Below are 13,408 nucleotides of genomic sequence, written 5' to 3'. Positions count from 1 at the left end.
TGAGGCAAAACAAGCAGTGTGCTTTTAAGGGCTGTATAAAGATTTTCTCTTCAAATCAAAATTGACAATGTATGTTCTGTAGCAATTCCATTCTGAACAAACAACTCTCCACTGGCTTTTTTCTATGTATGACCTCCAGGTAATTTTATTGCACTTGACTGCATTTTGATTACTTGAATTTTAAGAAAAACTTTAAACATTTGCATATGTGTAGAGATAAAAAGTAATGTTGTAAAAGACACATCTTTCACTCCATGCTTTTATTGTGCTTTGAGTCAGTTATGTACAGGTGAAGAGTCAAAACGAGTTCACAGAAGTCTCCCTGCAAAAAAACCTAGGAGAAAGCTTCCCTAACAGCTGCACCAACACATAGCAGTTCTGGCCTAAAGAAACTACAGCTCATTTGAAAAATCAGCATCTATCTCCCTTCACACACTGAGATTCCTCAGGTTTATCAGCCAAAGTATGTGAATCATTGTTTTTTTTCCATTGGATTGCTCAGTTGGGAGATTTTTTATTACTTTACCTGCTAAACTTAAAGGCTGCAAAAAAAAATCAGCTAAAAACTCAAAAGCATTACAAGCCCCATTATCCTTCTCATCTTCTCATGCCATTAGTATGTGTACTTAAAGTCACATACAGAAGAACTGTTGGAAAGTAACTACATACAACAGACTTTAACCAAACCAGAATCACAGGCCTGGACACCTTTAATTTATGAACTTTTTATTTCCATCTTTGACTCATTAGTCCTGAGAAGAATGTTCACAGCTACAGCTACTGTCTTTTCAACCCCTGCCAGTAAAATGATTTATGTGGTAGCACCCGAGGAGCTGCTCACTGTATTATTACAGATAGATGAAAAAAATCCCAAAGAAGAAATGGACAGAATGCGGCATGATTTAGATACATTTCATGCTCCCTCTACAACCTGAGAGAAACCAGTGGAGAACTAAAGAGAAACCCTAAGAACAAACAGAAATAGTTGCCATAAGGCTTTTACTCCTTCCTTCAGCCTAGCACAGGACATGACACTTCCACACCTTTAACTAACCAAGTTAGTTACTGTGGTGCAGGCTAGTCCATGCTTTGTCTTGGAGGGAAGGGAGAAAGCAGAGCCCACCTTTAGAAAAACTAACAACTCACATGATGATTTTTACCAGAATTTGAATTTGGCAATACAAAGAGGTGTTAAACTGCAGCTTTATGAATGTGTCTTGAAAGAGTCAGATGGAAAATGCAAGTGGGAACTATCCATAGGCCCGTTTGCCCTGTTCCTAGAATTGCTGTTTGGGCCCTAAACTAATTGTTAAGAACTATACAAGATCAGCAGCTACATTTCAAAGCCTTTTATTGCTCCTTTTCTCTCATTGCTGCCAATATAGAAGTCATGGTTCACGAGAGATGCAGGTACGCTTCTTTGCTTTGGAAAACCTCTTCTCTGCAATTAAATAGGGCCTTAAATATCCATTCAAGAAGTCATTCTTGGATTTTTTTTTTTAAGCCAGATTCCTACATCTGCAGTTCAGAACCAGAATTATTGATCAATCCTGACTGTTTCCTTCTTTAATCCTAAAATTCTGTTCTCTGTTAGAAAGGCCATTAAGCAAAGCAGTATTTGACAGAATCACTAAAAATGAGAATGCCCAAAAAGTAAGTACATGTATGTGATACAGAAAACTAAAGGCACACACATGGGGTGGAGGTGAAACTACTATAGAAAGTATTTTGCTATTTGCCCTCATGTTTCTCTCCTTATATGCGTGAACATTAAAAATTTCATTGTAGGTTTTTGGCACAAAATATATATTAAATTAGCAAGTTTAGAAATTCTTGCAGTTTTCAGTAAGGAAGAATACAAGGAAAGTGTCCAAAGTCCACCCTGTAACAACTAAAGTCTCTTTAATTCCTGCTGTTCCTATTGGTTTGTTAATGTGCTTCTGCTCAGCCCAAACGTTTCTCCTTTAAGGTTGCTCTTTATCTCAACTCTTCCAGCTGCTGGTTGGGATTTTTTCAAAACGGCAGGAACCTAGGCAAGAAACAAAATAGCCTGATTACATGAGAAGCTGCTCTACATGTGGCAGAAGGAAGTAAGGCTCCACAGAAGCATGAATGCTGATTTTGCTCCCCTTATTTTCAGAACAGTGTCTTTGGCTTCTCCGTCTCTAATAATTCCCAGTATCTTTCTCCAAGTCAGTATGTGCTGGACTTCCTTCTGAACTAAACTTCAGGATACTCTAGTAAATTGTAGCCATAGTCAACAATCCACACTACTGCCAGCTGATTCTTAGTAGCAAAAGAGGAGAGGGAGGAACGGGAGTTTATCTGAGCCTCCCCTTGTCACTTGTAGCAACTTAACTTTTGACTTACTGATACGTCTGCTAGAAATACTACAGCGCAGAGATGAGGTAGACAACACAGTTCCACAAATCCTGGAAAGTGTAGTCAATAGGGAAAATGACATGCTAATCTGAACAGGGTCTCTGGAAATCTTCCTACAGTTCAGTACCATCAATGACAAAGATAACTGGTACGCATATGAGAAACTATTACAAACTTCAGACTGAGAGTCAGGACATTGCAACCATGGCATCATTCTCCAGAGAGATGTTATAGCTAGTGCTCATACTCATCATCCTTTTAGCTCTGCTCTTTTACAAGTCAGGTACTGTGGATCCAAAGTTGTGGGTAGGAGGATGAAGACTACTTCTACCATTAGCCGAAGCTCTCCTTGGGCTTCCAGGTGAAAGTAAATACAGCACTTCCCATGGAACAGCCTGCCAGCAGCTTCACTTCTGCCCAGTGCTGGGGCTCCCCACCTCCTTCAGTCCAGCTAGGGAGCACCTTCTCTGTCATGAAGCATACTCTGAGCTGCATTTTGCCATGCTTTGTGGCCTGCCCCTCTATTTTCTGCCTTAGGAATGGACTGTACATGCAGAGTGTGAGGCAGGAGTCTCAGCCAGCCATACGTACGTGAGGAGGTAGCGGAGGATCCAGGTGCCGCCCAAGGAAGGAAAGTAAGCGCCGCCAGATCAGACCACTTCCCAGGAACATAATCCCTGTCACCAACCAAAATATCCTGGGGTCCTACTGACAGAATACTCCCATTAGTCATCCAATTATCTCTCCAGGAAAGAGACAACCCAAAGATAAGCTCTCACTCCCCACCAGTGTTTTCTTCCTTTATGAGAAGAAGCAGCAAACTCTTCACTATCAACAGCCAAGCCCTCCCTTGAGAAAAGGGCTGTTTCACAGCAAAACATTTTATTTAGGATAACTGTACTGCAATCTGTTACTGTTACACGTAGTTTTCCTTCCTTCACGGGGAAGTTTGAAAATTCAACCCTTATATTTAACTGATTTGAAAAGAAGTAGTCTTTGCTTTGTTTGTTTGTTTTAAAGGTGGCATGTGCAGTTTTAAAGTTGCACTGCCCCAACCTGTATCCCTTCCTTCCCAGTTTAGGTATAAACAATTACTGACAGTAGAGTACTTCCTCTGATGTGCTGGAAATGTCTTGGCTGCTTGACAGAGACCCTTGTATCTAGAAGATAAAGCTATTGTTGTCAGAATGATCATTTAATGCTACTTTATAATCATCTACTTATACAACTGAAAACTTGCCTTCCCATTTCTTTTCCATGGACATGGCACAGAAAAAAGGCTACAATACAATACATGCAGTAATTTGCTTACAAAAGAAGTGACTGTATCAACACAAGAATCACTGGAGTACTCTCCATGGAAAGAAAGAAGTTGTACCAAATATGAAATAAACTGTAAGAGCAGGGGCCACATTTTATCATAAATGCAGGACGTGTTCCTTACCTCTTCAAGGGATGACTCCAAGTTCATACCAAATGCAACTCCTATGAGTCCAAAGAGAGAGACAGAGAAAGTCCCCATGGTCAGCTGCAAGTTCAGCCTCATCATCACATTACGGTGGCTAAAGAGGGGAGAAACATCTGTAAGGGGAACCCAAAAATTTATTTGCTGCCTAAATTCTTAAATTCCATGTAAAATGCACTAAAAACAAATAGTGAAAGAGAGGAAGTCATGCTGAAATTATGTAACTCAGTGGCAAAGATCATGAAACAAAGTACAAAGAAACTCTTGTTTTGACATTGCTACATCTGGACACCTCTAAAAGGCAGCAGGTTCTCTCCTTAACCATCATCAGGCTTTCCAATATTGCTCACTTCTAGAGGTGCATATACAGAGTAACAGTAAGTTTCTACTGAAATTTGTAACCTCTCACCACCAACTGGCTGCAATTTCTAGGTCTTTATTCATAACGGACAAAAAATTTTTGTTACCTTGCAAATTAATACATTAAAAAAAAAAAAAAATGGAATTGCTAAATGCTGCAGGCTACAAACTTCAGTCCTTTTGGGTGAATTCCATATTCAAGTCTTCCACAAAAAGATTTTGTGGTTTCCTGATATATCATCCACAAAGTGCTTCTACAGATAACTCCTCAGTTTAGAGGAGAAAGAATACTAAACATTGACCTCAGAGTGCCATGTTCTTGCAAATGCAAGCTACAACTCTTTTTGTAAGAAATCTGACTAAAAGAGAAAATGTAGCATACAGAGAGAAAGAGAAAACTTGCTCTCAAGTTATTAACTTTTGTATCACTCTACAGAGTAATAATTTAACTTGTACTGGAAACCTGAGTAGCCTCGCCAAACTCTGGCTAGTAATCTTTTCTGAACAGAATTTTAATATGCCTCTCAATTTGCAGACATTTCCTGTATTGGACAGCTCCCTTGAAGGGTCTAGGAGAACCTGGGTTTCACTGCTAGGGAAGACTGGTGCCTAGCTACAGTGGTACATGCGAATTACACACACTAATTAGGCTATCTTCTTGCTTTGCTTTATTCAGTTCATGACTAGAAAAGTGTAATACAGCTGCTGTGACTACAAGTCCATTCAACCCTCACTAAGTCAGAATTCTCCAACTTTCCTTGTAGTAATATTTGAGAAAGTCTAGGCCAAGAAAGCCTAAATTTCAGATTTTGGTAATCTAACAGATGGTAGCTAACCTGTCCAGGTTGATAAAGATGATGCTTTCTGAGTCGTCAATTAGTACTCTGAGTTCACGAGCTTCATTTAAAAGATCTTCTGCTTGTCTGTAATAATTCTCCAACAGCAGCTCCATTTCCTCTGCATGGTCAATTCCAGATGTACTCTCCTCACTGTGAGCAAAAATTTGTATTTTCCTGGTTATATATACATATATGTATATATATATACATATTGTATAGAAGTGTATTACTAATGTGTTAAGGCACATAAGAGTTGTGGGGAACTAGAATGCTGTTAGACACTACAGTACAAAATCCAACCTTCTGGTAAGGAATGTCCATCAGTTCCAACAGCATAAAATAAAATAAATACTTTTATATTTATCAGCAGCTCAGCAGAGGCAGTCAATTATTTTAAGTAGAGAAGTTAACATTTGATGTGGTCAAAGTATGCACACCACCACAAATTCTAATTATTTCAGATATTATTATGAAGTTAAAAAGTTATAAAAATATTATATATTATCAGATTATTATAGAATGCTAACTATTTTGAGATTAACTTTTTGGTGCCCTCAAGTGGTGAGAGCTGGTAACAGTGCACTCAAAAACTCCCAACAAGAAAACAACCAAAAGTCAATACACAAACGATTACACAGTGATGGAGATGGTTTATGTAATATTAAAATGGTTTACTAGTAAGGCATTTGAGAAATACACAGCAATTGCTGAAAAACATTCTTCAATCCCAAAGCAGCTGAAGAGTGACCACCTTAATGAAAGATGCTCCTCTCTTAAGTGAAGTCTGAAAGACTTTAATCTTACTTCACAGTGCTACTGCTAGAGCAGCAGCCTTCCTCTGCAATACAAGTTTCTGGCATTGCATAGATTAAACTGAGGCAGCTGAGGTCCACAAGAGCTTAGAAACTAATCAGCAAAGCCAGGAAGATTGTTCATATTTTTTTGTTTTGTGATATGATCTCATTACTCTAGAGAGTCTTGAGTTTTTAATTAATCTCCTCCTGGCATTATTGACTGCTAAAGGAACATCTCTGTAATGGTTTTCCATGAAAATAAGTGCTATGTCTTACAAATCAACTCATGTAAGCTCCCTTACATGAGTTTCTCTGTTTCTGGCAGAAACTGATGAAAGTCCTCTAGACCTTTAGGTTTTCACTGCATGGAGATGAGAGAAGCTGCAGACTTGAAAGTCTTAGAGCACTATCTGCAGTATTACAAATTCAGCTCAAGGTCATACTTGATGAACATCTTATTTATATCAGCTCCTCTAGGGATATACAAAATAAAGACAACCATAAAGACATGAGAGTAACTGCCATTGGATGTGCTTTCATTAACTAGCCTCCATCTGTCTCATGACTCCTCCACATCCTCACGCTCCTTCACACAGAGTTAAGAGGTCTGCCTCATCTCTCTGAGCTAAGCTCGCCATTCTGTTGCAAAAGATCTCTGACAGCACCTATCTGCCAAACTGGGCTCCTCCATATCCTTTCAGGCTTCCCAAGTTCCTCAAATACCACCTAGCACTTGTATCAATCCTGGATCAAAAAAGAGCTGTTCACACATGGCCAATGTGCCTCCAAATGTGTTGTCATGGCTTGTGTTTCCTGGTGTGCGTCCTGCAGCTCTTCACACAATCTCCTACTACCTCTCCTACCTTTGGGCAATGGTGTCTGAAAGAAGGGATGCCTGTGGGTTTTTCTTGACACAGGCATAAGGTGCCATTGGGATCTTTCCTAGATCCCCTACACATGGTATACTGTGAGCAAAGGCTTTGCCAGCAGACTGTATTAAATCTAAAGGAAGGTTGTGAGCAAAACCAGGAAAAAGACCACCTGCTGACTCAGGAACAGCTAGAATTTAGAGTTACCTCTAATACTGTTCCAGAAGATGTCTTAGAAATGCAAACCGTGTCCCACTTCTGGAACACTGCATTTCTGCTGCACATTTAGATTAATCTCTGCAGGGCAAGACTTCAAACCCCCACACTGTGTGAACAGGATTAATATGTACATGCAATGCAGTTAGGCAAAAGTATCATTCATCAACTTCAAAAAGTACCCTAGAAGATAACTTCTGTTATCTGCTTATATATAAAACACATCTCTATGCCTAAGATTTAAATACAATTCAGCCCAAAACATATTTGGAAATTGTATACATCATCTTTCTATTTTTATTAAAATGACCAGTGCTTCTGTTGCTGTGTGCTGTCCTTCACCAGAACTCCAAAGTGCAATAGGATTGTTTCTGCACATACATCTCCTGGAATGCTGTTCTTCAGGTGCCCAAGATTGCTCCAAGGTGTCTCACCTTCAGGCTCTGCTGGTGAGCAAAAAGCTCACCAAGGTATTCAGAACACTTCTAGGAAAGGAAGTGTAGAGTCTGACCTATTCAAAACAAGCTTTAAAACCTGCCATATTTTGGTGAAACTGAAGAAAATGCTCCCATAATATGTTAATTTATATTGAAAAATAACATTTGCTTTTTCTGTCATCCTGTTCCCATCCCATTACATACTAGATGAGCTGGCCTGTAATGTCAAGAACTATTTGTAACTGTGTAACAATGGAGTTCCTCTCCAAAATGGCAACTACAATGGTTTCTGAAGTAGTAAGCATTAGGATTAAAAAAAATTAGAAACAATTTTTCTTTCTGGTTTTTAGCAGTAAACATCCAGTTTAGTGTTCAAGTTCTCCTCAAACAAAATACACTAAATCAAAATGTTAAAAAATTGTATGTGGTTTCAAACTGTACATACAATACTTGTGGATCAGTCCATTTAGACAGACAGAGTTCTTCTATTACTTCTTCTTCATCCAAGATCTCCAGAATCGTTTCTTTGAAAACTTTAACATCTGTTTCCAGTTCTGACAAGCTGAAAGAAGAACAGGCTAAAGGTGAAGTGGCACCAGTGCCCAAAGGTAACCTCTACATGAGTTTGCCAGCCAGCACCCTCGCCAGACAGAATGGCCAGGAAAGCCTTCCTTGCAGGGTTGCAAGAGCTCCTTCAAAACGTGCTCTACAAGCCACACACTTAGCTATGGCAGTGATCTGCCTGGGGACCAGCGAGGTACAGACACACACTAAAAGGCATCCACATGTGTTTCTGGATGTATTTGTAAGCAAAAAAAAAAAAAAAAACAAGCACTCTCTGAGCACGTAGCAAGCACACGCTGTCATATGAGAGAGGCCAATACATGAAGGTAGCACTGTATGGTAACCTCAAAGCACAGATGTACATAGATTTACACAGGTTTACATTAAAGGGAATATTTTCACACTGTTTCATTCTCTTAGGTATTATTTTGTTTTGTCATATGCTATTTAAGAAGCATGAACAGTATTTCTGGCCATTCAGAATTTCTTTCCTTTTTGTCCCTTATCACTCGGTAATTCATATACTGACTTTTACATTTCCAAATAAGATGCACTACCCAGCATTAAGGTAATTAAGAAATTAATATCAGATACCATTTTTCTAACACTTTAATGCATGCAATTTTCTATGTCATCTTCCCTGTGTTTTCACAGCTTATTCTTAGTTACCTCTTGCCATTTTGCAGAAGAATGTGTAGTTTACTCCTATCCACAGATAAAAGCTTGGGGTCCACTAGCGCTTCCAGCGTCTCAAGGATCTGAGGCTGCAAAGTGTTAAGTCTTCCCTGCAGTTTGCTGATCTAGATAACAAGATGATCCTTCATAAGAATTAAAATAATTCATTTAGAATGATTTGGGCAACTGACTCCTGTCTCTCAACACAGAATTCACAGTATTAGGTATTTAATACAACCTGCTTTCCAATGCCTGGGAAACACTTGCTATATGGATACCCCATAAACACAAAGCCAGTGAACAATACTGTATTTTATAAAAAGTGAAGTGAAACCCAGTGACAACCACACCAATAAGGCTGATAAAGGTAAACCACTATTATCTGTAATTGTCACATTAGAATTAGCAAGCACAGATTTCTAATGATAGCTAGAAATCTCATCCGACTCCTGCTCAAGAGGCCAAAACCTCAGCACTTTTGTGTGATCTTCAATCCAGCTACAACATGTCTCTAAAAAGGAATTCTGACTTGTTTTCCAATTATCTAAATGGTACTGAAGCCATTATATCCAAACAGCACTTTGTTGAAAGGGGATGAAAACACACATACACACAAAACCGTAAGAACTAAGGGGTCAAAACAAAAAAACAGAAAAGTGCAGAATACATTTAAAATTATGTACGTGTAAATGTTAACACAAGACTAAAATCATACTGCCCTTTCTGTGTAGCAAGAACTTCCCAAACAATCAAACAAACAAACAAACAAACAAAAAAAAATATAACTCACCCAGTACTGCAGAATTGCTTCTATGGCTCGGAATTCAAAGGGCAGGGAATATGTGACTAGTTGACCTTCCCCAGCCAGCTGAGATGCTAGTTCATTGAGGAGCCAGTGTTCCAGACTTAAATTACGATAATCTAGTATCAGAAGAAACTCTGGTGTTATGACAGCCTTCAAGAACTGAAAAAGATAGTACATGTAAGGAGTCTGAAAAAAACTTCCTGAAGATTTCTCGTAACACTGTAGCACATTTGATGATTTGGGCTTTGATAAAACCAATCTTCAAATGTCATTTCAGGCAGATAATAACAACATTTCATGCTAACTGTAAAGCGGCTCAGATACAACACTGTGCCAACTGAGACAGGGATTGAGAAGAGGCTCCGCACCAGCCTTTACTTCTCTGACGATGTTAGTAATATTTCTCAAGGAAAAATTCCTGCTCAACAAGGAAAAAGGTCACTAATACATACAGTTGGTGAACTCACACTCTGATTGCTAGGCAGAGCTCCAAATAAACATTTACTGCTGGACTGCATATCACAGAAAGCTGCTGTTTTCTTGCTGTGCAAGAAAATCAGAAGGCAAGGATGAAACAGGGTTTACTCAGCTATAGGGAAACCATCACCTCCATTCTCATAATGATCCTGTTGTTCCTGGTTGCAATGCTCATCACATGTTGGAATCTCAGATCTCGAGCTTGAAGACCCAGCTCCTGGTACAATTCTGTTTTCTTCTTTTCTATCATGAAAATATTTTTAGATTAAGACATTTAGAGGACAAGCAGGTATGTTCCAAATTACATCCTAGTGTGTTACCAAGTCCCACAACAAAACAGCCCAGCTATTAGTAAAGGTTTTCCTCCTATTGACTCCTCGATCTAAGTTATTTTCCAAAAAATTTAAGACTGTATCTTGAATAGAAAAGTTCTAGATATAAGTGAAAAAGTTGACGACAATTAATTTCACATCAGAAACAAGTGACTCCTTTGAGAAAGCACATGTAATCCTACACGGAAAGACAAGGCAGCAAAAGTAGCATGGTGGTCAGAAAAAAAAAAAGCAAAGCAAAAATTACCTTCCTGTGAGAAATGGCAATATATTATTTTCAAAATATTACTTAGTGTACAAAAGCTGTAACAGCAGAGATGCTATGAAGGCCCAATGGAAGGTTGCAAAAGAGAAGCATTGCCACAACACCTCAAACACAGTGAAGTGTCCAAAACATAATTTTTTTAACCAAGTAGATTTCAATTGGGTTTTTCTGTACTGGACAAGGAAAAAGCTCAAACAAACCCAAACAAAACTACAGTAAAAACTTACCAAAATAGGTAGTATTTCCCTCTTTGTCAAACTTCATCTGGAGGAATGGGAAAAAAAATATTTTTTTCTCAGAACCACTATAAAACAAGAAATCAATTCCTAAAATTATTTGCACTTCCCTACAAGCCAAATGGAAAACACATTATGAAGAGAAAACAACTTTTACACTCTCTATTCACAATTAAGCAAAATAATTACATGAAAAGGCCACATTTCGCTGTGTTTGTGACCAGTGTCATCTGCGTGACCATGTTTCTGCACAAGCCTTGTTAAGGTGATCTATAGAGAATCAGAACAGATTATTTCTGTTTGAAGAGAGCTACAATGATCAGAGTCCAGTTCAGGGCTAACCAGAAGTTAAAGCCTCATATTAAGAATGCTGTCGAAATGCCTCAAATTCTGACAGGCTTGGGATATTGTCCACCTCTCCAGGAAGCCTGTTCCAGAGTCTGACCACTTTCTTGGTAAAGTATTGATTCCTAATGTCCAGTCTAAACCTCCCCTGGCACAGCTTAGAGCTATTCCCATGCATCCTATGACTGGATCTCATGGAGAGGAGACCAGCAAGGCATCTTACATCTGGGATCGAAAATTCAGCTATTTGCTCTGTAACACTCTGAAAAATTTACAAATAAAACTTTAAAAGCAAGGAGTACCACCAATTGTATGGTTAGCCTTTGTGCCCACATCAAGTACTGCAAAGACACACTATTTAGCTTGCAGCCTGCAACTAAATACTTCTTGCCTTAGTATCTGTTATTCATATTATTCACTTAACTCTTGTATTTCCTAGTAAAATAACTTTCTTGGAATGACTGCCATGTCGGGATTAATAATGAAGTTTATTGTTTTTCCTCATAAACAGTGTGGCTTAACCCAGCGTTACTGACTTTTAAAATTACTTTTAAACTGACTTTCAGTGAATTAAGCCTACCTAAGCATCCATTCCAGTAGAGCTGCAGTGGAGTTTATGTGGCACTTTGTTGAAAAGCAGAATGACTGCTTTTCATTATCAACAAGGATACCACATCTTCCTTCACTGGCACTAATAATGTGATTTTTCACTATATATATATATATATATTTTTTTTTTTTTAAGCATATGTGTAAACCAAGCAGCCTGCAAACAACCTTCAGCATCCTTTAAAAAGACAGCATAGAGTGAGCTTGTTTTTCACCAGATTCTATGTTTGCTTAGAATTGCAGCTATCAAGACACAAGACTAATATTTCTAAAAGGCATTAGCAAGCCTTGAAAAATTTAAAAAGAAACGTCTGACTACAGCACTTCCAAGAGTTGAAAGAACTCTCCCAAGAGAAGCCAGAGAACTTCCCAGAGATGCCGGGCCTTAGAAAAGCATTTTCATCAACACTATGTACTCTAACCGGGCCTCAAATCAGAGTAGCTCGAAGCAACAATTTAGCACTTAGGGATGTTGTCCCAGACACAAATTCATCTGTTCTTCTGACGCCTTAAGATTAAAAAACAACCAAAAGGGAACCAAACAAAGAGGGGGAAAGCAACCATCATCTCGCACCGGCTGCCCTCGCTGGTGGAAATGCCTGCAGGTACTTACCACTGCAAAAACAGGAGACACGCTGGCGAGGGTGGCTTGGGAGGTCTCAGTGGGGGCATGCTGGTAAAATCTCCCTGCGGGGAGAACACACAGCTCTACTCCCGGCACAGCGCCCTTGGGAGCTGCGCGGCGCTCCGCTCTCGGGCTGCGGCACAGGAAGCGCTGCTCACAAGGCCCCGACGAACCCGAACCCGGACCCGGACCCGCTCCGCCCGGCCCGGCCCGGCCGCTCCCAGCGCAGCTTCCCCCGCCCGGCTGTCCCCGGCTGTCCCCGGCGCTCACCGGCCCAGCGCAGCCCGCGGGCTCCCGGCGGCACCGCCACGGCCGCGGGCCGGCGCCAGGCGCGGCCCGGCGGCAGCCCCGGGGCGGCCCGCGGGCCGGAGCCGCCGCCCGCCGCGCCCGCCCGGCCGCGGGCCGCGCTGCAGCGGCGGCACCCGCCGCCGCCCAGGGCGCGGCGCAGCAGCGCGGCACCCCGCAGCATCGGCCCCGCTCGGCCCCCGGCCCGCACCGCGCCCGGCCCTCCGAGGCGGCGGGGAGGAGGAGCCCGGGAGGAGACCGGGGAGGAGGAGCCCTGGAAGAGATCGGGGAGGAGGAGCCCGGGAGGAGAGAGACCGGGGAGGAGGAGCTCGGGAGGAGACCGGGGAGGAGGAGCCCGGGCGGAGATCGGGGAGGAGGAGCCCGGGAGGAGACCGGGGAGGAGGAGCCCTGGAAGAGACCGGGGAGGAGGAGCCCGGGAGGAGACCGGGGAGGAGGAGCCCGGGCGGAGCCCGGGGAGGAGGAGCCGAGGAGGAGCCCGGGAGGAGACCGGGGAGGAGGAGCTCGGGAGGAGACCGGGGAGGAGGAGCCCTGGAAGAGATCGGGGAGGAGGAGCCCGGGCGGAGACCGGGGAGGAGGAGCCCGGGAAGAGACCGGGGAGGAGGAGCTCGGGAGGAGACCGGGGAGGAGGAGCCCGGGAGGAGATCGGGGAGGAGGAGCCCGGGCGGGATGACGGGGCCGCAGCGGCGTGCGGGCGGGCTGGGAGCGAAACGTACATTTTAAGGAATTTAGAGGTTTTAGAGGAGCTAAGGTTTTAGTTAGAGATAAGCCTTACTAGAGTTAATTAAAATAAAGGAGTAGGCTTTGATG

At 41.7% G+C, this 13,408-nt stretch overlaps 1 protein-coding gene across 1 annotated transcript; it reads right to left on the bottom strand.

The window, feature by feature from the left end:
• Positions 1-245: 245 nt before the first annotated feature.
• Positions 246-12,779, bottom strand: MRS2 (magnesium transporter MRS2). Its single transcript, XM_077781215.2, has 11 exons — positions 12,566-12,779; positions 12,284-12,357; positions 10,708-10,744; positions 10,014-10,126; positions 9,392-9,565; positions 8,596-8,726; positions 7,808-7,924; positions 5,044-5,196; positions 3,827-3,944; positions 2,974-3,087; positions 246-2,029 (listed from the first exon to the last, which is right to left on the bottom strand). Exons 1-11 carry the CDS (start codon positions 12,762-12,764, stop codon positions 1,919-1,921), a joined length of 1,341 nt encoding a protein of 446 aa, XP_077637341.2. The 5' UTR covers positions 12,765-12,779; the 3' UTR covers positions 246-1,918.
• Positions 12,780-13,408: the final 629 nt, after the last annotated feature.

Source organism: Lonchura striata, chromosome 2 (assembly GCF_050655825.1).
Source record: "Lonchura striata isolate lonStrDom1 chromosome 2, ASM5065582v1, whole genome shotgun sequence".
Taxonomy (NCBI): Eukaryota; Metazoa; Chordata; class Aves; order Passeriformes; family Estrildidae; genus Lonchura; species Lonchura striata.
The sequence above is the reverse complement of the archived record's forward strand: the minus strand, read 5'-3'. Positions and strand labels throughout refer to the sequence as shown.

Excerpts from the sequence above, each read along its gene's own strand:
- MRS2 (XM_077781215.2), bottom strand. The coding sequence starts at position 12,764 with ATGCTGCGGGGTGCCGCGCTGCTGCGCCGCGCCCTGGGCGGCGGCGGG. Across the intron at positions 12,358-12,565 it reads CCGCGGGCTGCGCTGGGCCG|GGAGATTTTACCAGCATGCC; the intron begins GTGAGCGCCGGG and ends TTCTCCCCGCAG. Across the intron at positions 3,945-5,043 it reads ATCTTTATCAACCTGGACAG|CCACCGTAATGTGATGATGA; the intron begins GTTAGCTACCAT and ends TCCCCTCTTTAG.